The 25,777-nt window shown below is 37.8% G+C and overlaps 1 protein-coding gene across 3 annotated transcripts in view; it reads right to left on the reverse strand.

Annotated features, from left to right (window-relative positions):
- Positions 1–2,180: 2,180 nt before the first annotated feature.
- atp6v1h (ATPase H+ transporting V1 subunit H) overlaps positions 2,181–25,777 on the reverse strand; it is a 35,168-nt gene continuing 11,571 nt past the window's right edge. For 2 of the 3 annotated variants that reach the window (XM_056742778.1, XM_056742777.1), the window contains exons 7-14: positions 24,357–24,410; positions 23,332–23,429; positions 22,624–22,816; positions 13,510–13,688; positions 13,096–13,221; positions 12,210–12,311; positions 9,557–9,670; positions 2,181–2,488 (exon numbers count right to left, since the gene is read on the reverse strand). In XM_056742778.1, the coding sequence (XP_056598756.1) occupies positions 2,422–2,488; positions 9,557–9,670; positions 12,210–12,311; positions 13,096–13,221; positions 13,510–13,688; positions 22,624–22,816; positions 23,332–23,429; positions 24,357–24,410 (933 nt within the window). In that variant the 3' untranslated portion in view covers positions 2,181–2,421. The remainder of the gene's footprint in view (positions 2,489–9,556; positions 9,671–12,209; positions 12,312–13,095; positions 13,222–13,509; positions 13,689–22,623; positions 22,817–23,331; positions 23,430–24,356; positions 24,411–25,777) is intronic. The other variant, XM_056742779.1, reaches the window with a different exon arrangement.

Consider the following 25,777-nt stretch of genomic DNA (forward strand, 5'->3'; position numbering starts at 1 on the left):
CAAATGTACGGGAAAAGATGCAAGATTATTGAAAATACATTTCAAACAAGTATGTCTTCAATTGTGTTTAGAAGATGGATAGAGAAGAAGAGTTACGGAGTGATATGGGCAAAGAATTCCATAACCTGGGGGCATTAACACTAAATGACCTTCCACCTGCAGTGGACATTCTAAACTTGGGAATGCCAAGAAGCTCCAAATCAGATGATCGGAAAGACCGAGTTGGTATATATAGGTGAATTAGGTCTTTGATATAGCCAGGTGCATGACAGTTCAAAGTCTAAATGTCAACAGGTAGTCAGTGAAGACTATGTAGAAGCTGAGTAATGTGAGCACCTGGTCAAGGTAAGTACCCTAACAGTAGCATTCCGGACATCAATTAACCTATCAATAATGTTTCCCTGGCAGACCGATGAACAGAGCAATGCATTAATCCATCTGCAATGTAATTAGAGCATGCACTAGGGTTTCTGTATCAGGCAGTTTAAGAAAAGAGTGAACACGTGCAATATTGCGCTGGTAATATAAAAAACTTTGAACCACTGAAGCAATATGAGAGCAGAGTGAAAGTGATATGTCATCAACGTCAAAATATAAATCCTCTTTTGTATGTGATGCAGCGGATCCAATCAGCATTATTTCAATTTTGCAACCTTTAATTTATGGAAATTTAGCGACATGCAGTGTTTAATATAAGCGATGCAATCCATAAATGTAACAGGCAAAGTTGATTTTTCAGAGGCAGTGGTTAAATAAATCAGCATAGAAATGAAAATTTAGACCTCATTTCAAATTATGTCACCTAGTGGCTGTATATAGATAATGAAAAGTAATGGGCCGAAAACAGATCCCTGTGGAACACCTTGAGTGAGTGAAACAGGGGCAGACCTATGGACTTGCATGGCAATAAAGCCTTTTCTGTCGTTGAGATATGATTTGAACCAAGAAAGAACAGTGCTCTTGATGCCAAGTTCTGATATACAAGGAATGAGAATGAAATGACGGACAGTATCAAATGTTGAAATTATGTCTTGTTTATAAAGATGGCAGTACACCCAAAATCCATTAATAGGAGAATATAATTCATTACACGAACAAGTGCTGTTTCTGTGCTGTGCGATGGGCGAACGCCAGAATTGAAGGGTTCCAAGAAATCATGTGCACTTAGATAATTTCTACTACCTTCTCTTAGGTTTTTGCTAAGAATGTTAAGTTAGAGATGGGTCTATAATGAACGGTCTTGGGTCTACATGTAGAGAAGAATTTTTGATAGTGGAAGAAAAATATGAAGTACGTGCTAAGGTGATCGAGGGCTGCACAGTTGTTAAGTAGATGTTTGATGTTAGCATGAGAGTATACAGCAAGCCCAGTTTTCCTGTACAATCTTTCCAAACAACGACCTTTTGCTTTCATAGCTCAGAGTTCTGTTGTGAAGTAGGTTGATGCATGAGTGGGTGGCACTAGCCTAGTCCTATCTATGGCATTTTCATCTAATGTTTGTGAGATTACATTGTTAAAGGTAACAAATTTTTAAAGGACAGGACAAAAATGATGTTCTAATGGAAGCAAAAAGTGCCAGTGGGTTCACAGAGCCAAGTTTGCAATATGAAATCAATTTCTTTTTACACAAAACTGGGAACTTAGTATACTTTATGTACTACAAACATAGTTTTTAGTACTTTTATTCATGGTGTCTCCAAATAGCACACTTATGCACTTAGATCCTTGTGTAAAGTACTAAAAACGTTTTGTAAGTGAATCAAAAACTAGTGTGTGAAAATAAAGCACTTAAAGTACATTTAAATATATTAAAGGGCACTTTTTTCACCTGGGTGAACAGGAGTCGGGCAAAGTTCACAAACAAGGACTGGAATCCGGGTCGGCCGAAGCACTTTTGTGCAATACTGTATGTCGATGCAAAGCTGATTTGGCTATAGACGATTTCTTCGGATGCAAACACCTGGTCCGAAGTTAACTTCCGTTTGTGTTTGGTTATGATATAACAATTTATTTCAGATATAATGAATTGATATTAACTTATGCTAATATTTGACTATTTGTATATCAATTGTATTGAATTAAATTAAAACTACTCAACAGTTATTGATTCTTTGTGGAAGTTTGGGCATCTATTGGCCCCAGCAAGACAAGTTATTTTCAGTCAAATAAGTCAACACATGTTATTTGTAGCACAAGACTCTTTATTGGAATGCATACTTATTATTTTACATTTAAAGACATAAATAACTTTTCTTAATACTCTAGATTACGTGATTTCACAACAACAATGCACAACAAAAAATAAGAGGTACAGTATATCAACTCGCCGAATGGCTTTTGTTTGAAATATTCATTACGTAGCACAGATAAACATTCACACAGACAAACACTAGATCATACACACACAAGCACAGGAACAGTTCAGCTCCGGGTAGCCACAGCTGGAGTCGACTGCTCAGTGGACTGTAGTTGCTTTCCCAGGTACTCCCTACAAAAAAAAGAAGCATTATGCATTTAACAACTATGACGTGATGTCCCTCTTTGTATTTCAGGATAATACGCAAGGCTTTATGGAGGTAAAATTGCAGGTTTTGAGACGGCACTTTTAACACTGTGAAAATAAAAGAGGTTACAAAGACGTGAAAGTCCGTTCACAGCATTTCTCATCCCAAAGCTGTTTAGTTCAGCACAAATTCATTCCAACATTGTCAATTCAACTCATCCACCTGAATGAGAGTTCCATTCACTAAAAACATCATTATACAGAGAGGAGTGAATCCTGACATCTGTGGTTCAGGTGAGGCTATCGCTGCCATTTGAATCTTTCCATTTGAGACTTAAGTGACCACCATTCTGAAGTTGTGTGAAAGCCGTCCGCTATTCATGTCAAACACTGATAACCGTTTCCCTAAAACTGTGCCATTTGGTGAAGTGGTGTGCTTTACTCCAGACATCAGCTGCTTCAGAAATCTCAGCTTTTAAATGAGCGGACGATTTAGAAGGAGCACAATAGATCTTTCCTTCGTTTCTTAGCCAAATGACTAAATAAGCACACACCTGCCATTCATTAATTGTCACTTGCCGGATGAAACGGCTTATTAAAGAGCTACTGAGTCCGCAGTCTACAATACATCAAGTGACATTTACATGGAAACAGTTGTGCATCAATGATGAGCTAGAGAGAGAGAGATCCTTAAGAAGATCCTTCAATAGAGCTTAAAAGAAATCAGAAAGGATCCAGACCAGTTCCACCTCCATCTCGTGTATTAGATTAGCTCAAATATGTGTTAAAGAATATCAATTCAATTTAACCTGTTCAAAAGTTACTAAGGAGAAAACATACTGATTTCCCTAATCTTGAATTTAGTGTCAATTGACGCACCGTATGTTCATAAGTAAATGGTATTAATAGAAAATGACAGGTGTGTTTGCATCACTAACTAATTGTACATTAATATCTTTAAATATATACTGACTTATGTGTTGCTATGGATTCAAGATAGACAAGCTACAGTACAGGCGGTAACAGGGTTCTATTTTTTCAAGCATGTTTAATTGAATATTAATATAAGATTAACCACGCTGTTCCGTGTTAACTTCAGCACAGCCTCGTAATAGAAATATGAGCAGCAGAACATTTAGATGTACCAAATTAAAAAGGGTCTTTTGGAAATGTTAATTTTGATAAAGGCGCTGTTCCCTTTAAAAGGTACACTTCCATCTTGACTACGAATGAAGTCATTTTGAAACTTTAGTTATAATGGCGGTCTAAAATCAATATGCAGAGGAGCACATTACTCTACCTCTCGAATGTATTTTACAATGGATGTTCATTATACTGGGATACATCTACATTTTCTGAGTCAATGTCTAATGTATGGTTGTTCTGTTGTTAACACTTTATATTAAGGCTGTCTTTGTTAACATGAAATGCATTAACTAAAATTAAAACAAGAAATTTTGTTTTACATTATTTAATCCACTTTGTTACTGTTTGCTAATGTCAATTCAATTATTCATATTAGTTCATTGTGCACTAATGAATGTTAAAAATTAAAATTGTGAATTCCAAAAATAACGTCTTTGTTTTGCTCTTGTATACGCTCACATACCATCCATTTTCTACCGCTTATCCGAACTACCTCGGGTCACGGGGAGCCTGCGCCTATCTCAGGAGTCATCGGGCATCAAGGCAGGATACACCCTGGATGGAGTGCCAACCCATCGCAGGGCACACACACTCACTCATTCACTCACGCACTCACACCCTACGGACAATTTTACACTCACATACCATGGCACATTAATGCTGTTGAAGTATTTTTTATTGTTAGTTAAAGGGGTAATATGACGTGATTAAAAACATTAACTTTGGTTTTTGGTGCAATACAATGTGTTAATAAAGGAGGAAAATATTTATATATCTTTCACCTTACATTATTGAGGCTAACAAAAATCATCCCTCTGGAAAGCACAGTGTGCTCTGATTGGCCATTTGAGCTGTGCGTGTGATTGGCTGATTACATCAAACGTGTGGTGGAAATGTTACGCCCCTTACCATAACCGCAAACTTTCAGGACGAGTCCGATTGTCAGTTCATCTCTCCTCTCACTCGGAGATGTTTTGCGTCATAACAGTGTCAAAAACAGTACACTTATAACATAAGTGTCAGATTAAATAATTAAACAAGCAGATCATATGAGCATATGCAAGCGCAGCAAATTGTGTGAAAGCCCAGCGTGCACAACTATCATGCCGGAACGCCTCGCCACCAAAAAAGGAGTGGATTCGTGTGGGACCGGTTATGATACATAGCATAAACACAATTGGTATACAAACACAGCATTGGTTTAGCCTTCAAACCAAGTTAGAAGAATGAAACCAACGGATCGACAAGAAGGACAATTACAGACGTGTGTTTTTATATTTATTTACACATTTCCGCTTTGACATGGTGGCTGCAGCACCACGGCTGTGATAACTGAAGCTATTCGCTTCTTCTTTGGGTGTACATTTGGGCAGCATCATGCAAACATTACCACAAACTGATGTAGAAATGTAGGGACGTTATTGATCGAGGCGTTTTAAGCTTATCTGGATCAGACTTCTCTTTTAGTTAGAGTAAATAATTTTGTGCAAAACTTTGATTTTAGACGTCTTATACATACACAAACGGTTGTATAACACACAAAAGCAAAACATGAAATTGCGTCCAATCACATCGTTCAGATGAAGCATCATGCCCACTGCACATACAATTTCCAGCCAACTTGCAACCGACCCAAACCACAAGATATAAGAGAAGGAACACAGTGTCAACTTGATGACTTTAAGAGCCTTTTGACTTTCTATTCATGGAAAAAAACATCAGGGTGTTATAAAGGTAACACAAAGGAAAGTCAGCCAATCTGTCAATGTCATTTTTTATCCTTGTTCATCCTCTATTGTGGAAATGTTGCAAGGAATAACAGAGTGATCTTATGAGTGCCGTATAAAATTCCTTACCCTCTCTGTTCGACCCTGGGTAAATGTTACCATGACCAAATGTGACCTTGTGTGGATGAGTTTGAAAGGCGAAAAAGTAAAATACTTTTAATACTTTAATTCAGAAGAACAAAAATGCAGAGGTCGCGTTAACTGAAAATAACTGTCATTGACAGATTTTTTATATCAGTGATGGAAAAATCTGAAGGCCGTCCGTCATTTTAACAGATTACAATGAGGGCAGTTTGTAATTCCCATTTTTGTCGAGTTGGTAGCGTCCAACCATTTCCTTTCATGAAAACGTGATCATAAGCATGTCATGAACGTGATCGTGAAGGGACACATGTTTCCCATCCATTACTTATAATTGCCTCGTCCATTCAGGAAACCCCGCGCGGGATCAGCGGAGCCAGGCGCGTGTACAAACAACAAGATATTAGATTATGACGGCCTGCCACCGTCTAATTTGTTTCGCCATAGTTTATAAAAACTGAAAATCTTTTGACACATTTTATAATAACAAAGCGATCTCTAACGTTGTTTCTGTAAAGCATGCATCTTAAAAGGACTATTGTCCTTCAGATAGCAATAGCGAATAGCGTCATTTTGGACAGACTTTAACTTTCAGTGAGGTGAGAAATGTAAGTGAATGAACGAAGGATTACTAAACAGCATTCACAAGCACTTCTCATTGTTACTGACTATACAGATGAACATAAACATTTGTCTGTAATTATTGTTTTGTGTCTGACAACAGAAACATTAAATATGTAAACGACTTCGGCTTAATTGGGTATTCAGTTGTTATAAAATGATGATGTCACAAACATGTACGTAACATCACCTTGTACCATAGTGACCTTAAAAATAGATTATGACAGATTTTTTAAAGAGCCTTTGAAAAAGTCTTGCACAACCTCTGCAAAAATGAGAGGCTTGTTAACAATCTGTCTCGGTCTCTAGGTGTGTGAAACTTCAATCATTACGATGATTAAAATGAATTCCTCAATTCCACTGTGGAGTGCTTCTATAATTATTTATTTCAAACGCTTCCCACTTAAAGAATTTGTAATAATGAGTTTTTAGACTCACAAATGTAACCGCAGTCCAGTGATGAACATTACTGACGTAAGACTGTAGAAATCTCTAGAACTTCTTTAGTCAGCAAATATCCTTTCACGTTCCACTACACAGCATCTGTCCTAAAATCCACAATTCAAGTATCTGTCGTGAAGTTTAACAGAGCACGGCTCTAACAACGTCAAAGTCTTGGATTCTTTTCCCGAAGGACGCTCATATTGCTAAAATACTTTGAATTATAGTGTCTGCAGCTCCATAACGGTTAATGTTCGAAACAGCAGTAAACTGATTTCTATGCGGGCATTTTCACATTTTTAAAAAAACAAATACTTTGCTAAATATGATACAAAAGTGTGACTGAGCACAGTAAGTTATTTGACTCTGGACTTCATTTCTGATCAAATTAAGGTTTACAACTGCGAGGGATGCCTGAGAGATTTCACGCTATGCTCCATCGAACATGGCAACATCTGAGACTGGGCATCTAGCGGCTGCATTGCTGCAGACGCACATCACCACGTCTCCAGAGATACAATAAACTCAGCGCTGTGCAAAGTAAGCATCCAAAACTGTGCCAACTCATGCATCTTCTCCACTGCTGTTGCCATGACACCAATCAGTCTCTACGGAGTAAGAATGGGGCAAAACGCCAGCCATAGCGTGGCGACAGCAGTACCTCTCCTGATGGGTTAATTTTTGTATCCTGCTGGGTGTAAACAAAAAGAGGATGCACAACAACAACATCAAAAGAAGATCAATTTTGATCGGTACCCAAAAAACAAACAAAAAAACGCGTGATGCATAGCAATAAATGCCATGGAAACAGATGTCGCTCCTGTGAGAAAACATCTGACAATCACGAGAGATGGAAAAACAAGCCGGCTTTTGAGAAGAATACAGTAAAAGGAAACAAGGTATGAGGATGCAAACGGATTGCAAAGATGGCATTTGAGAGCAGGAAGTGAATGTCTATTCTTGTACAGCTCTTTTTCACAGCGCCTTGGAAACCCATTCAGACTATCTTAACTCAATAGTCCTGCTAATACTTCCGCTGTGACCGCAATTAAAAACACAAACAACAGTTGACCTTCACCTCGCTTTGCCTCCTCAGTCCACTTGCATCTTTTTCATAACCGTTCTCTCCGTTTTAGAGGCAGCTATTTAATTATTTCAGGGAACAATCCAAACTTGCCGTCCTGTTTACTTTTGTTGAGATGTACTTCTCCTCACAAAACGCTGCAGCAATAATCTTGAAAACTATGCACGAACCATTTAGCTACTGGCTAATAGGGATGCAACGATTATAGATTTTTATTATAGATATATTTATTTGATTATAGAATCTTATTAAAAAACTCTTTATACCACAAAACTATTAGCCCGACTCTAATGTTGTGTTCCCACCAAACGCAAATGAAGCGTAAAGCGCGAGTGATTTACATGTTAAGTCAATAGAAAACGCGATAGGACATCTGCGATTCGCGTGAATGAGGTAATGCTAATGACGCGGCACAAATTGAGCGTTTCGGGCATTCACGTGAATCGTGCGAGTTGAAAAATCTGAACTTTGCCCAAAATTTGCACCGGTGTTAACCATTTATGAGCTTGCTCTAGTAGTGACGTAATCTGTTGTCAAGTGAATTTCACGCGCGAATGAAGGAAGTATTAAAAGAAGTTCAAAATAGCAGTCCGCAACAATTTTTTAATGGACAGATTTTTGTGTTTGTCCTATATATGTATGTAAGTAAAGCGACAAATTATTACGTTTATTAGTTAATAATAAAAGTATTTAGGGACGCGCTGTTTCGGTAACGCGAACCAGAATTTCAAAAGCCTTCAAACACAGTTTGAGAGACGCCATCTTTGGGTAGACCTGCAGCGCACAGTAGTCTGCGAGTGACGATGTGTTTCTACAGTACCGAAAGCAGAACCGATAAGGGCGGAGCTTATCAATGTTCTGTTTTTTTATAATTAAGCCCTGTTTCTCTTTTAATTTCGGGGTTCGATACCCATCCCTACCGCTGGTGTTACTTTGTTTTATTTTAAACAAGTTGCAACGTTTCCGTTCTGTGCAAAAGAAACACGCGGTGTAATCAACCTTGACGTTTTTAAGCGCGGTTAATAGTGAACCTCTGTAATCGCTGCATCCCTACTAATAATAACCCTCATACCTTTTCTAAGATAGAAAATAGCTTGTTAGTTGTTTATGCCTCAGGCTGGCTTTGGAGTACAAACACTACAGTCGGTTTCCCATGGGCAATTGCACCTTCTTATACGTATTTATTTGTCTTCCAGTCAGACCAATGGTATAGATGAATTATTCAGTGATACTTTACAGAGCGTGTCACTTTGTATTACCGCACGCTCCCTATAGCAAAGTAACATGGAAGCAGTCGGACACCATTTAAAGCCACTTGTATTCTGCTCAATTTGGTGCTAAATCTTGCATTTGAATAAATTGATTGAAAGTTATCTTAATGAATTAGTAACAGGGAACCATTTCTATTCATGACAACAGAGTGTGAAGTCACTGAAGGAGTGGATGAACGTCTGTTGCATTTTAAACACATCGGCTGTGTTGTGGGGTTTATCATTGTTGTTGAAAGTATAATCTGAGGCTCACAGGGATGAGTACAGGCAGAGTAATGAGGTACGTGTGTTGGGTTGCACTCGCTCTACCTGAAGCCGAGCTGGCATCTTGGCAGCCTAATTCAACAGTTCGCTACACAATACACAGTGCGGCAAAGACTTCAAACGTGGAGAGGAAAGTTAATCATGTTGTTCTGGTGGTTTTGTGCTCCGGATCTTAATCGAACATCAATGTCGGAAGGACAAAACGTCCACTGAATAATTCAGTACATTATGCATAATGAATATGCTACGAATATTATGTTGTTAAGATACATATGCAGATATTAGTATTACACACCAAATTGTTGTTTGCTAAGAAAATTGTTTGGCACAACTACTTTCATTTTGCATTCGTGCTTACCAGTTATGCACCATGAGCTTCTGGACGGCCAGCAGGGCGTTGTAGCGGACGAGTTGATCTTCATGATGCATGTGGTTCATCACTAGCTGCTTCCCACCCAGCTGCTCAATCACTCTGAAGGACAGAAAGATGCAGGTCAAGATTATTATGTTCTGTCAGATGCTTGAGCTCACAGCGGTCACAGATTTTTGCATTTCAATCTAACTCTGGGAATGATGCAAAACAACAGCTGGAGTTCTCGGGCAATGCTCAGCACAATCAGCACCTCCGGGGTAAAGCAGAAGCAAAATGACATAAATCAAGCTGTTTCAGCAGCCGGATTTTATCTCGAGCTTGATTTCTACAAGATTCCAGTCTGATGTTGCGAGGCGGGTGATTCTCAAGATGTCAAAGATGATTTACTTGATACACTCCATTTCCTTTAAATTCTTCAAGAACAAGGGATGACATGTTGGCGTTAACATAAAAACGTTTATTGACAGTTTAACACAGTTTTTAATTATTTTTTTACAAAAAAAACCTTCTAAGTACAGTAACCATTTAAAACTGTCAATCCCACAGCATGTTTTGCTAAAAAACTAAGCCATGATACCAAAGTATGTTTTTATTATCCATCCATTTTCTACCACTTATCCGAACTACCTCGGGTCACGGGGAGCCTGCGCCTATCTCAGGAGTTGTTTTTATTATATCATACAAAATATATAATTTTGTTTTAAAATATACTTCAATAATTTATGTAACATCTTTTTAAGGTGTGGAAAACTACCTATATCGGTAATGAGCATGCAAAAATAGTACACAGCATGACAAAAGAATATTAACTATCAAGTAATCTGTTAACCCGTTCGGAAGGTAAATATGATAAATAAGTTTCTTCACGTAAAATCAAACTTGATTTAAATATATTTTTGTGTGTGTAAACAGTCCCTTTAAATGTAACAGAGGGTGAGAATATCAGACTATCACACCTTTTATTTCCACTCTATATTCATTTTTATTATACATGAATATTAGGCAAAGTCTTTTTTTCATTTTTTGTCATTCGAGAAAATCTGTTCAGACTGTTAAATTTAACTCTGTTTAAATTACAACATTAAATGCGCTCATAATACAATAAATATTTCCTATGGTAAAATGATGCTTTGTGCAAGGTAGAGAAAACAATAATGTTTATTGTGATCTTTTTTTGTGTTACTGAATTATATGTTTTAAAATTAAAGTTTTAACTGCCAAGATTTTTCAGTGGTTTGGTGAGTATGACCAAGGCAGTTGATCCATGCCCATGTCTATAAAATGTCAAAAAACATTCTTTAACAGACATAAACCATATAAATATAGACTGTGTGTTTATATCTATTTAAAAAACTAAAAAAACTCAAAAGCAGCTATTCATCTTGGTTGGATCTTACTGGATTTGTTGGAACTGATAAATACATGTGAATGACAAAAAATCTAACAGGTTCTTACATGAATTATGAGAATCTTCCCCCAGACATATGTGACCCCGGACCAGTTTTAAGTAGCACGGGAATATTTGTGGCAATAGCCAGCAAAACATTGTATGGGTCAAAATTGTACAGTTTTCTTTTATCCAAATCATTAGGATATTAAGTTACGATCACGTTCCATGTTACAAACCTGCTCAAAGGCCATTTTCTCAATATTATGAATTTTTGCCCCCTCAGATGCAAGAGTTTTAAAAAGTTGTATCTCGGCCAAATTTGCTCATATCCTAACAACCCATACATCAATGGAAAGCTTTATCTTTAAGATAAAGTATACATCTCAATGTAGGAAAAAAAACTGTAATTTTACGTTCAAGAAATTTTTGAACTGACCTGACATGTTCATAACGGAACAACATTCGCAGCTGAATAAAATATTATTGACAGTACAATTATGCTCCGTGGGGTACAGTTCTATAGCCATTTTTGGTTATAGTTACAATAATGTAGCAAATACATCACTTTCTATTTCATGCTACTTTAAAGTAAGTGATTTTTCCATAATAAGCTGCAGTTACAACTAAACCACATCTTGGAGAACAAAACCAAGATCTCAGCACTTGTCACAAATGGCTTCAGTTCTTTTAGACTGATGTTCATCTGTGACAAGAGGTCTTATCTGAAGTGGTATAGTTATAGAGTTAAAACCAGGGGCGGTTGGTCCAACGACTCCCTATTGATGTCATTTTTTTCAAGCAGTTGGGAGGAAAGTGTTGTAACCGGTCACCCTTGGGGAATTAAGAGTCTGGAGTGGAAAAAGTGTCAGCCAATCATTGTCGAATTGGAATAGAGCAGCATCTCATTCGACAAAATTTTATAAAGTCATACCACAGGCTATAAAACCATTAAATAAAAGCAAGATATGTGCATGGGTCAAAATTCCTTGAATGCAACGTGTCAAAAATGTCAAATGTATGCAGAGTTGTGGCAATAGGTCAGGCTGGATGAGCTGGTACCCGGCACTTCAAGTAACGTTAAAGTGAACAGTCACTGATACGATCGCGTGTGTGCAAGTAAACGGCACTGTAATAACTCTAACCCAAGCAGTTCTCAGCTCTATAATCATCCAGAGCTACAGGACAAATTTGGGTATTAAAAATCAATCATTGACACCCGCAAATAAAGCGCGAAGGACGGTGTCTCACCTCTTGCCGCGAGGATAATGTCTCACATATTCTCCAACGTCGTGAGCCGCCACAGCAATAACCTGGGGGTCATCAGACACCTCCAACAACCTGGTCAGTATCCTGGTGGCAAGCACAGACACACAATTATTTCAGGTGACTGAAAGCAATCACAAACAGCTCCGGGGTGAAGCCAAACCCGGAGTGAGCAAATACATCTTGGTTTACTGTACAGCTGGAGACGTGGCGCTCTCCTCGGCCTGGGAAAATATTAAAGGTTCTGCCATTTGGAGAAGACACGAACATGGAGAAACACGCAGCGGGAGGCTTGTTGATCTAAGGAATATCATTTCAGGCATTTCTCCCAAGCCTTTACAATAGGTTAAGTGCGAGATGGATCTGCATCGCATGGAAAGCGGTGAAATTATAACAGTCGTGAGAAAACTACAAAATGACGGGCTCAAGATAGAGCGAGAAGGTTCAAACGTACCAAATCACCTACACGCTGAGAGCAAGAGATGGAGGAATAAAATGAAAAGATCAGAATTTGATCTGATTGTGGAGAATGTGGTGATGAGTAGATTAGGATTTCAAGCTGGCTGTCGGAAGGGTCGAGGTGACGCTTGATTAAAATACCGAGAAATAATGATGAAAAAAAGCATCTGAACTGCAGCCAATATTTTTTTCATTTTTCACTTATTACAGTTAATAACCCTATTAAATGCTTTGATAGTTAAACTTTTTTTAGATAAGCAGTCATTATATGTTTACATCTTACATATACTGTACATGTACATATACTGTGCATCTTACATATACTGTACCCCTCAAAAACACTGTGAAGCATCCGTCCCACATTTCCACCTTTCTGTATTATACTGTATAGAGCCCAGGCCTACTGTCTTACTTGAGGAGCTCATAGTTCTTTTCATTGAGGCGAACAGCATTTTCCCTCCAGAACTTTTCAGATTTGTGTACTGGACTCCACTCCAGCCGACCGGACTTCAGCTCAGAGCTGTACTCATCGAAAGAGCTGCATTGACAACAGGAGAATAAAATATCATCATCTGGATCAAAATGAACTTTTTACGTTTTTTAAGTTAGCAATAGAAGAGAGGCATTGCCTCTTTATTTAACATTATATCAAATAGAAGAATATTCATTTCCACGGAACGATCTCTTCAAGAATTAAACAGCAGACTGTGTCATTCTGCTTCTGCAGACTGATAAACTGTGTGGCATATACATACAAATGTATTTCCATCCAAAACCTGAGCCCAGTTTGTTATGAAGAGGCCATGAAGTATTCAACAGTGTTCACCTGAGGTCCTGAACGCTCTCTCCCAATCTCTCCAGGAGGAGCTTGATGTCATCAGTGATGTCCTCGTCATCATATTTCTGCTGGTCCAAATTCTCCAGCTGTTTGAGCACTTTGCACTGGATCATGGCTAGAGCGTACTCCTGACGCGTCTCTTTCTCCGATGACTTCTCCAGCAGGTTCTGCAGCAACAACAGAACGTTAGGGCTGTCAAAAATAATTGATTTTACAACGCAGATGTGAACGATTACTGCATCGATGCATACAAACATCTTATCGATTATTAAAACATGCAATTAAACATCAAACCTTTGAACCCGTTGTTACTGTTCTATTGTAAATAAAAAGTGTTGATGTCTCATTTTATATGAAAACGTTGCTTTTGACAAAAAGCATATGAATACATCTTTAGGAGTTTCAGACTGTATTTTCTACATGACAAGTGCTTGTGCGTCTCTCCCTCGCTCTCTCTCTTCTTTCTAGCCCGCTCAGGTGAGTGTATGAGCGGAGGAAGCTGCGTGTACTGTAACTAAAGCGTATTTTCATTTCCACAAAAGTTACGGCTTGTTTTCATGCCAGCGGTGCGACGTGACAAAATACTATAGAACACAAGCAGAGGTTTCGTCCCTACTGGATGTGGCGAGACAAACGCCTTGTTCTTGATGGTTTCTGTTAGTCTTTTGTCGTGTCGCACAGCACCGCTCGCATGCGATGCAGACGGAGTATTGAGCTTAGCCTGGTGCATCTCTGGGTCTGCTCTTCCCTCCCTGCACGACATCTATAACAGGCGATGCAAAGTCAGAGCTGTTGAAATCATTAAAGACCCTATAAAAATCTTTCCTGTCTAATGCAAAAACAGGCCAAAACAGAGAGGCGCAACAAGAGCTATTCCCCCAGGCCATTAGAATCCTTAATATGGACTCATCCCACACTTTAAGGACTCTGACAGCGTGATGTCATTCATAAGCTCATTGCACTTTACCATTGTAATTATAACCCAATAACATATATTTGCACATTTTTGATTCCATTGCCATCGGCTGTCTACCTCAATACTGACCTCTTATTTAAACACCTATTTTATCATAAGAGCAACAATTTTTAAACGTTTTAGTATGTAAATACATTGCTTTGTTTTTTCCTTTGTATATATTTTTCTACATATATTTTCTATTTTCTTCTCTATGTCGCACGGTTTTATGAGTGTATCAACTTCACGTTTCACTGCATGTTTACAAAGTGTATGTGACAAATAAAATCTTAAATCTTGAATGTTAAAGTGTGAAGGAGACAGATTTACTTGTGCAGTGATATTTAAAATTGATGATGTAATGCATCGGGATATCGAATCAAATCGTTGACCAGTGACGATAAACACGGCACCCCTGCAAAACGTGACGACTGTATAACCAAGAGAAATATTCCATAGATAAAATGACATGGACTTACATCCTGATGCAACGTGACAGGTTTCCAGTAAAAAGCAATTTGTTTGTTCACAATAAACATGCTGCGGGACAATGTGACACAATCAAAGAAAATTAGGAGATATTTGATCATCAAATGTGGGTGAAAGAGGATTTCAGTGGGGGGTGGGTCTAGCGTCACAACACTACAGAGAGAGAAATGTTATGTTGTATTCATGGCTGTTGAAGTTAAAAACAAAAAGATTGTACCTTGATGTATTGTCATATAGTTGTTTTATGTCAGGATAGAATGTGGCGTAGTAGCCAAAATTTCGGTACCACAAATCCATGTGCTGCACATATGATTATTTATTTAAATGTGGCAAGTATAGTTTGGTTTCCTCTAACTATATATTTTTTATATAAAATGTGTCCAGTATAGTTTGGTTTCGTCTAACTATATATTTTTATATAAAATGCATCAAGTATAGTTTGGTTTTGTCTAACTATATCTTTTTAAATATAAAATGTGTCCAGTATAGTTTGGTTTCGTCTAACTATATATTTTTATATAAAATGCATCAAGTATAGTTTGGTTTTGTCTAACTATATCTTTTTAAATATAAAATGTGTCCAGTATAGTTTGGTTTCGTCTAACTATATATTTTTATATAAAATGTGTCAAGTATAGTTTGGTTTTCGTCTAACTATATCTTTTTAATATAAAATGTGTCCAGTATAGTTTGGTTTCGTCTAACTATATATTTTTATATAAAATGCGTCAAGTATAGTTTGGTTTTGTCTAACTATATCTTTTTAAATATAAAATGTGGCAAGTATAGTTTGGTTTCGTCTTGGACTTAATGTTTCAATCGTGTTTATTATTACAAAAGCTGTTAAAAAAATGTTAAAGCAACAGTGGTTGAATGCATGAAATAAGACCCTTGGTCCTTGGCCTCTGCAGTCAAAAGATACAGTAAGTTGTTGAGAGTGAGATACAGAAGTATGAAAATAAATTCCCCTTTACATTAAAATCTCAGATATTACGACTAAAAGTCTGTATTCTGTAAGAACATCAATTTGTTTAGTAAAGCTTTCCAAGGATTTCTTTGCCTTTACTGAGAATTTCCGCCACTTTTGTAATGTCAAAAAAGATTTCTGACATTTCATCAGAACATGAGTGATATAGTCTCTTTGGAGTTTAATAAAGAACTAAAAGTGAAACTCAGTGCTGAACTTGTGACTTGAAGAGGAAATCAGCATGTCAAATTAAAATAATTGTTTTTTAGTCTTAAAACACTGAACGGGTATGATTCATTTGTCCAGGAAACACTAATGTTACAAATAAGCTCTTAGTTGTACTAAGATAAGATGTTGCTTTTGAAAGCTCTTTTAAAATCCTTGTTAAACATGCCACTGTCTGACGTCACTAAAAATGTCCTCTCTGAACATCCTTCCTGATGCGACCAGTTAATAACTTCAATCAAACCGTTTGCAACATCAAATCAACTCATACTGCCAGTCCAAGACATTTTGAACAGTTTATGTAAATAAGGATAATCGGATGCAAAACACTAGAATAGTTCACGAGTTCACCTGCGCAGATAACAGTGATGTTGATAGGGATAATGATAGAGCTTGGTTATAAATGTTATGCGTATTTGGCGTCCTGTCCGGGAAGCGGGCTCCGTGCTCGCCAGATCTATCCGAACCCGAAACACTCGACCTTTGTACGGGTGAGTGCGCTGAGCTCGGAACCGGTCTGAGCCCAGAGCAGACCCCCGGGGTTCCTGCGGGATAGTGAGCTTAGGAGAGTAGCAGGGGTGGAGGAGGGATGCGTAATCTTGGGAGACCGAGCAGGTAAGATGGTTTCCCTATTTATTAGCGAGCTCGCTAAGGCAGAATGTGTATACGCTGTGATTATAGACCAGTCGGCTGATTATATGCTCCAGCTCCTCCCGAACTTTGTTAATTAAACATCATTTAATGAAACAAACAACAATTTTTGGTCACGTGTGTTGTGTTAATGCAGCCAGGATCTTTGATTTTAAGTTTTATCATAGACTCAAAGTGAAATATAAATTCCTTTCATCTTAAGTTCTACAACAAGAACCTCAAATGAATTAGATATTAATTACCTTGATGAAACATAACCAGATCTAATTTCCAACGGGTCTGAGTCACTGTTACCGAGACACTTTCATTTAAAGTGAGCCGAGTACAAACCAAGTCATTATTAAGCATCTCATCATTTCCCAGAAGCTTTTAAATCAGTTGAATTGTGACATTATCATACAATAAAGCCTACGATAAAACTGAGAAATTAGAGTTACTAAAAGCTCTGCTGTCCTGCATGAAATCAGGATGTCAAATGTGAGTGACAGGAGATATTTTAAACAGAATATGTGATGGTGGAGGTATAGTTTCTATCATGCATTAGTGGCATATTCTCAATAGTGTGAGAACCGCCGGGTTGAACTACAACACTAATGCATTTTATACAGCTGATGAACAGCTCAAGAATATTAATTTGCAGCAGACAAATATACTGTCTAAATGTAGTTAGGCGCAATTTAACACAACTTGAAAAAATCAGTGACCTGTTCATTTTCTTCTATGAAAGACGGACTATACACATTTCTAGACAGACATGCAATGAGATCAGAGATGTTAAGCGATGGAACAGTTTATGCCTCTGTAGATGCCACAAATCATTGTGTTTTCTGCATCGTTAAATAATATTTAAAGGGCAAATATCAAGTGAAGTAGTCCATCAGAAATAATCCTAAAGAGAGATCCACCAATCAGAGATGTTTTGCTATTACTATGGAAACTGAAACATCCCCTGGAGCTATCCCAAACTAAAAGATCCCATGATGAATTGCGCATAAGATATTTATAATATTTATATTTGTATGTTTGGATTTAATTAAATCCAATTACCTGTAATATTAAAATTAATGGTTTTAAATTATACTGTCATTTTTATGTGATTATACCATTTCCAGTGATTAATGGGATACATTCATATCCCAAAGAGTGCTAGGTAGGTAAATCATTTTGTCACAATACCGCAAACATATCTTACGATCAGAGGTGGAAAGTAACAAATTCAATTTACTTGCGCTACTGTATTGACTAGGGTTTTTTTGTGTAGATTTTAAAATCTGTAATTTTACTTGTACTTAAGTATGATTTGTGTGATGTATTGTGCTTCGTTTTATTTAAAATCACATCCGTTACTGACTAAAAAAAGGAAAACACTGCAAGGAAAAAAGCATGATCGGAAGAAAAGCATGGTCGCGAGAGTTTTTACGTCAATACCAGCAATGGAGACAGAGAAGTTAGACCTCAGCAGTGCACCTGTCCTAAAGGTGAAACACCATCGAAATCTGACTGCTGAAGACAATGAAGTAAACCCCTATTTAAGCAACCATTTCAGCTTCAAGGATTATGGACGCTGTGCAAATGTCTTATAAAAATCCTTATGTGCAAGAACGTAGAGATAAAGATAAAAAAAAATGTGTACAAATTATGCTCGTACCTTTGTTGCATTGGTAACTAATAAGAAGTTTGGACAGTTTAGTAAAAGTCATTAAAAGTCAGTAAAAGTCAACAACATTGGTGCATAATGCTATATTTTAACTGTTTAATCCAGTTTTGTAGACGCACGGTTCACTAATGTGTCTGCACCACATTTACACAGTGTTTATGGAACCGAACTGAACAATTTCTGCTTTAATGACATATTTAAACGTGCATTATATGCCTCACTTTACCAGTCTTTGGCCGAAAACAGCAGATACATATCAAACGGATTAAACTCTTGAGATTCATGTTTCTTGTTCACTGCGATCAACGGCAAAAATGTTGCCATTGTAACGACCGGCTAACAACTGTAAATCATTACATTTACCCTCATTCCAGACAAACGTGGAATCCCGTGTGGAACCATTTACACAGTGTGTACCAACTTATTAATAAAGGCTTAAAATCTTTTTTAATGCTTAATTTTGCTTCTAAAGAAAACGTATATTGAGTTAATAATTGTTTAGTTAATATATATGATTCTGTGATATTTCTGCAAAACAAAACAAACAATTCTTTAATATATACAATTAGGCATTATGAAGTCTATTGTTGATGTTACACAAAAAGGAGAGGTCCCTCCGCCTTTTAAAAGTAACTAAGCAACTTTAAATTTTAACTTAAAAAAATTCGGTTAAGGTGACCTCTGTTAACTAAAGTAGTGTACTTAGTAATATTGACTATGGTAAGACTCAAAAACACTAGTGTCTAGGAATTTTTGTTAAGCTTACTATTGTAAATATTAATGTAAACTAGAAAAATTTCACGTGGGAAGTAATTCAAATGTGCGACAAATTTCATTTATACAACTATATTTAAAAAAGTAAAATGTTAGGCTTATCCCGAATTCATTCAACCGTTTTGTTCAAAATGACTGATTTATTCACGATTTACTCTATTATATAACACCACAAAAAGACAGATGTAAGTGTGAAAGTTATGCGCATACGCAACATTATATATGGCACTACGAAACTAGCGCTTAAAAAAAAACAGAGCAGCATCACGGTATAATACTGTAGCACCGGTACACCATGTAACCCAGAGGTACACGGTCTTCTACACGATTTTTTAATATGTATGAACATGAATGCAAAAACCACTGGAACTAAGGACGCATCACTGCTGTGCTCTGTTGGCAAGCAAACAGAAGAAAACAACTGCACATTCATCCAACTTGGACAAAGACTTCAAGTCGGCGAAGTCTCCTTCATATATTTGCCAAAGAACATTTCAGGCTGTATTATACATGTGTCACAACACACGCAATGAATGATTGTAAGTGTTCGAGGGTCAGACAACTGGTCAACCCGATGCACAGCTGTAGTTAACAGGATGATGGATTGTCGCACAGTGCCGTCCTACACCTCTCTCTGACATTCTAAATCTATGCATTCTTAAACACTGCTTTCTCATTCATTGCACATAAGGCATTGATGGATGACTAGTTGGTGTAGCTCGAATGAGTGTAAATGAACATTTTAAATAAGACATTTATCTGAAATGTCTGGACAACAGTCTGTGGAATGGATATGAATAGAGATATATTTCAGACTTTTCAATGGATGTGCGACAGTTCATGGCTGGAACTTTTAATTAGTGGAGAAAAATAAATAAAAAATGTGTTGCATTGTGTTTAAAATGTGGCTTAGTGCCTGCAGCCGAAACGCTGCCATGATGGCATTCAGTTTTCTCGCTTAAGTGATAATGCTCATAATATACAACCATTATCACCACTGTCTGGCGTATAGCGATTTCATTTAATTTCATCATTTCAAATGTTCTGTTGGAGAACTCCATCAGACTTAAATACATACTTGTTCTTTATAATCTCATACATATCTATTCCAAGAAGATAGAGAGAGAGAGAGAAACCTGAGCAGGTAAATATCCAATACCAAGAAAGATTTCGCTCAATAATGATTTTAATAACACCCATAGAGGACTACAACTAAGCTGACCTGGAAGCCAATTATCTTAATCTTGAGTGTTTTAAGCATTTCCTCAGACCTATATAGAACTATTGTTAAGAGTCTGCAAATGTGCAGCATAAATAATTGCAAATGGGCAGAAGCAGATCCATTGATAGGTGCAAAATGGAAGCTATGTCATAATGAACAGGGACAGAGAGAGAATACCTGGTCAGGGCAACTTAATAAGCTCTCCAGCAGGTGAGATGAATGAAGCGCTGCACTCTAATTCAATACTGTCAGCGACATGGACAATGAATTCATTACGCAACTCTAATGCCAACAACAGAGTCCGGCTTTCAGGGCTAATTTGAACATTAAACATTGCCAGCAGCCAGTCCGTCGTCAGCGCGAGTGAAAATGAAACACCAAATAAGAATAACAAGGAGCCTGTTATGCGCCTCCGCTATATATTCAACAAAAATGCGCCTGCAGAGTAAAAGTAATAAGCCAGAGGAAAGATAAAATGCCTTGGGACTAAATTTGGCAGCACTATAGCTTCAATCAAATCATGCGAATGATCAACATGTGCAGGAAGGTCATTTTATCAGTTTCCTGTCTCTAAAAACCAAGCGGTGAAAGAGCGATGACAACCAGAGCGTGCACATTTTTGTCAATCTGCAAACCTAATAAGGTCATAACGAGTTTCTTGATACATACTTTGTGAGAGTTCTGGGAAAATTAAATCCTTTCAGAATAAAAGAATGAACGATACTGATGTACGAGTGAACCTGTAGCTTGTTTTTCCGGCAAATGACGGTGACCTGCACATAGGAGATGGCATCCTATTCGAACAAAATGAAAAAATGCTGCGTTGGCCACCGTTTTCTCTTAAATAAAATCGCATCTATTTGCTTCAGAAGACCTTTGTTAAGACCACGGAGCCATGTCGAGCTGTTCTTTGTTCGATGGACGCACTTTTTGGAGCTTAAAAAAATTGTTCCCCATTCACTACCATTCTACAGCTTTGAAGAAGATGATATAATGCAATTATTTCTTAAAGAAGAAAGTCACGCGGTGAGTAAACTTGGGGAAAATGTGCTTCTCGGCTGAAATATCCCTTTAAGTGGCACATGAAAATTTGAAGTAATAGCCTTTTATGACAAAAATCATCAGGATATTAAGTAAAGATCATGTTCCATATTTTTTCCCACATAAATATATAAAGACTTTAATTTTGCCCGACTTCAAGAACTATTTTCTAAATATTTAGATTTTTTTGAACCCTCAGATTCCTAAGCGTCCTTTTCTAACAAACCATACATTAATAAAAAAGCTTATTTATTCAGCTTTAGATTAAATTGACCCTTAAAACTGGTTTTGATGTCCAGGGTCACATATATAAATATATATATAATGAGGAGGAATGCAACAATCAATTTGGACACTCTAGCAAAATAAGTCCATCCTTCCATTAAAAAGATCCAATCATCAGTCAATAAAGACTGACAATTCTCTAGGGTGGGCTTTTGTGAGCTGCTTGCCATCCTGTGTGAATGCGCAGTAGCTAAAGCGAGTCAAGAGACTTAAAATGCACAATTTCAGTTTAGCAAACCAAAGTTAAGGTACATCCCATATCAGATTTTATCATTGATCGGAAATATGCTGTTCAATTGTGATTTTTGCCCGTGAACTTAGAAATATCTGCCTTCCATCATTCAAGCAGACAGGACTGTTGTCTTGCTAAGACGTAAATAGCTGCCCAGAGGTGTTGCAAACATGGTCGCCGAGTGGCACGACTTCCGTAAAAGGACTTTGCTCGGAAAATTGATTATATAGACATACAGTAGATTGCTCATTCGACGTGTTAGCAGAAACAGAAGCGATCGTTTCAGTCCCGAGTCTATGCGCCATCCTTACATATTCATGGCTCAAATCAGTTTTTAGAGGACTTTAAAGCTTGTAGGTGCTCAGCTTTGAATATGCAACTTTCTGAGAATGTTTTTAATTTTATGTAGAAAAGAGTAAATGAATTCAAAAATCAAAGTTGGTGGTTTTCTTTATATCTTAATGCCAATAATGCAATTACACAATGTGTAAGATTTTTCTAAGATTACACAATGTGTAAGATTTTTCTAAGATTACACGATGTGTAAATCGTAAAGGGCTGCTAATGAGCCAGGCTTTGAGCTGCCATGTTATACGCCACATACCCTGAAAGCAGCCAGGATAATGCGGGTGACCTTCTCTTTGACGGACTCCTGGAGGATGTCGGAGAGCGCAGGTACCACGTTGTAACGTCTCAGCTGTTCGCAGAGTTGAGGGCTGAAGGCCAGGAGCCAGACGCAGAAGATCATCTGATACTGCAGCTGGAAGCCGCACTTATTGCTCAGCACTGCCGTGATGCTGCAAAAAGAACGGTCAGAGTTAGCAGACAGCGGGACATCACACTCCTAGAGGTTTGTTGAGAGAATGCTCTAAAGTGAGTTGGACCTGATGGTTGAATGGATACAGTGAAGGAAATTTCCTTGAGGCGCGAGAAATGATCTTCATAAAAGCCTAATTTATTTATTCTCTGTCTGAACACGACTAAACAAAAGAACCTTTATGATCACAGGACTGAGCTAGGACAATATAAGGAATGCCTTCTTGCTCTCCAAGGTGCTTTCTTTAATACGGCAGTGAACCAGGGGAAGGTGGAAAAAAAAGGACGTGTTCAATATTGCTAAAAATAGAAAGTTAAGGGCAGTCTATTATAGACAAGTGAATCACCTTTTGTGTATTTATTGTACATTCTTTTCATGTATTCAATATATAAGACTCTAAGACTCACTTGAATCAATGTTAACTTTGTAAAGAATAAATGGGCAAATATCTTTTTTCTTCTAAAAACAAAACAGAAAATAGAAACTGAGCATTACCAATTGACTCCGTCGGCCTCCACCCAGGCGAATCTGTATTCATTCACTCTCAGCATCAGCTGCAGGCAGCCAGCGACACACTGGACGTACTGGGAGCTCTGTGTGGATCCAAAGACAAAGTACAAATACACAACACACACATGCACAATTTAGCTCGGAAACAAACACAAAGGACAACACCATCAGAACACAAAGAACAGAGCAGTTCAGAGAAGCTTGGAAATGGATGCATGAAAACAAGCCCGTTCTTTTCAGAAACTAGCAAAGGGATACAATGAAACGGTCTGCAATGATGCTCTCAACACTTCCACATTCACTTATGCACGTGCAGTCAAATTCTGACTTCGAGAATGTCTCGAGTAACATGCTGGATCAAAGAGACAATCCCACAATGGAGCAGAGAGAATACAGCAGCCCTGAGATCTGGACAAAGTGAGTGAATCACAGAGATGTTAGAAGAGAGGAGAGACTCGGTCATTAACCGAGGGAGATGGCTTCGTACATCAGCACCATACGCATAAAAGCAGAGAGGTCCAGAGAAAGGCAGAGATAAGAAGGTCATGAAGAATAGCACAGCGGAGACATCTTAAGAGCCGTGAGAGGGAATCGAATTAAAATGTATGACTGCTTGCGTCGCGCCGGCAGCTTCAGGCTCGGCGACACAAAGGAGATGAAAGAAAAAATATTCTTTCAAATGAACTCTAAACAGCGCAAAAACAAATGAAAGAGGAAGATTGCTATAGAGCAAGACAAAAGCCATCTGGTGGTCCTTTTATCTAGTCTAGTGGGATGGTTTGCGAAACAGCAGAAGAACTGGATTATGACCGTAACCACTCCCGCAAGGTAAAAAAGGGGCTGTATCAGAAAAGTACAGTTGTGTTAATTCACGGGGAAGAGTGAAAAGATTCAGAGAAATTAATGGAAAAAGCAGTGGATCTCAAAAACAGAGGCTGAAGATCTCAACCTCTGAAAAGCGATGGAGGCTCGTTCGCAGAGCTGCACATCAGCCTCCTTGACATACTCACTTCACTGGGAGAGATGGTCCCTGTTCCAGGTTCAGCACCTGTACCATGTAGTTTCTAACAAAAAAAAGATAGAAAGAAAAAAATCTGTGATTTTGGACCTTGTATGCAGGCAAATGTATTGGAGAGGTGTGCTTGAAAAATGATTGCGGGTATACAGATGACTTGTGTGAGTGAGATTATGGGAAGAGACCAACCCTGAGTTCATTTCACTCAGAGCCGCATTGAAAAAAATCTATTCCAAATGCAAAAAAAACATTACTTAACTTTTTGGGGCTTTTAGCAAAGACAACATTTTCTGAATGGTGCAAACATTTGTTCGTAGCCTTGAAAAACATTTATTCATAGCCTTCTCAGCTCGGATATTATGAAACACATTTTATGAATAGGTTTAACATCTTATAAACATGAACTTTCAGAGTGGCCCACTATTTATGATTCTCAAACATTCATTAATTCAGAGAGCAAAATAAAATATGAGACTGAAGGCAAAACACAACATCCTATTACAGCGGCACACTTTACCGTGGAATTGAAAATGAAAGCTAGACATCACCACATGACCTATACGCGGATATAGTCATTGTAAGCCGGTTGTCACTGTATGATTTAAAAGGACCTCTATGAATATTAATAAGTGAAGGTGACCGTTTTGCTATTCCACACTAGAATATTGGATATTAAATCTACTCAACATGTATTACATTAAGCTACGTAAAGTGCATAATGGCACTTTTACAATCAAAATACTGTCTTGGATTACTGATCCCAGAGGATGTATAATATTCATTGATAAAGCAGTTCTGTCATTAATTATTTGGTTCACACATCCTCAATAAAATATTTATGTACCTAAAATATAAATTCCATCTACTTTATAGTAAATCTCATGTCATATCTGTAAGTAGCATCGCTACAATCATTGCTCTTTTAGGCTCTGCAAGTTTCGAAGCATTTATACATCAATCGTGTGTTTTTATCCAAAGTAAGCTACACTGCATTCAAGGGCGATCGACTCACCTTGGGCTTGTCAGTGCAAAGCTCTAGCATCTAAGCTACAGGGAATTATTCTAAAGAATCTGTTTTGCAACTCAGACTGTATTGTTTCATTCGCTTTTATCGCGCTGGCATCAAATCACGCCAGGCAATGCTGTTTCCAATGAAGTACTGTTTCTCAAGGTTATGCATCCTGCTGATAAGTGCATCACTGTGTTCTTACGGGGTCCCCCCCCACCCAATGTCTCCTGAAGCTATACAGACCTTGCTCGGTACTCAACACTTGACTGAAAGCACGATTTTGAACAGTCCACACAAGCCTCAGAACTTTGATTTAGTCGAAACATTTGTGACCTTGGACCACAAAACCACTCTTAAGTAGCACGGTTATATTTGTAGTAATAGCCAACAAAACATTGTATGTGTAA

The sequence above is a fragment of the Triplophysa dalaica genome, chromosome 3 (assembly GCF_015846415.1).
Source record: "Triplophysa dalaica isolate WHDGS20190420 chromosome 3, ASM1584641v1, whole genome shotgun sequence".
In the NCBI taxonomy this organism is placed as follows: domain Eukaryota; kingdom Metazoa; phylum Chordata; class Actinopteri; order Cypriniformes; family Nemacheilidae; genus Triplophysa; species Triplophysa dalaica.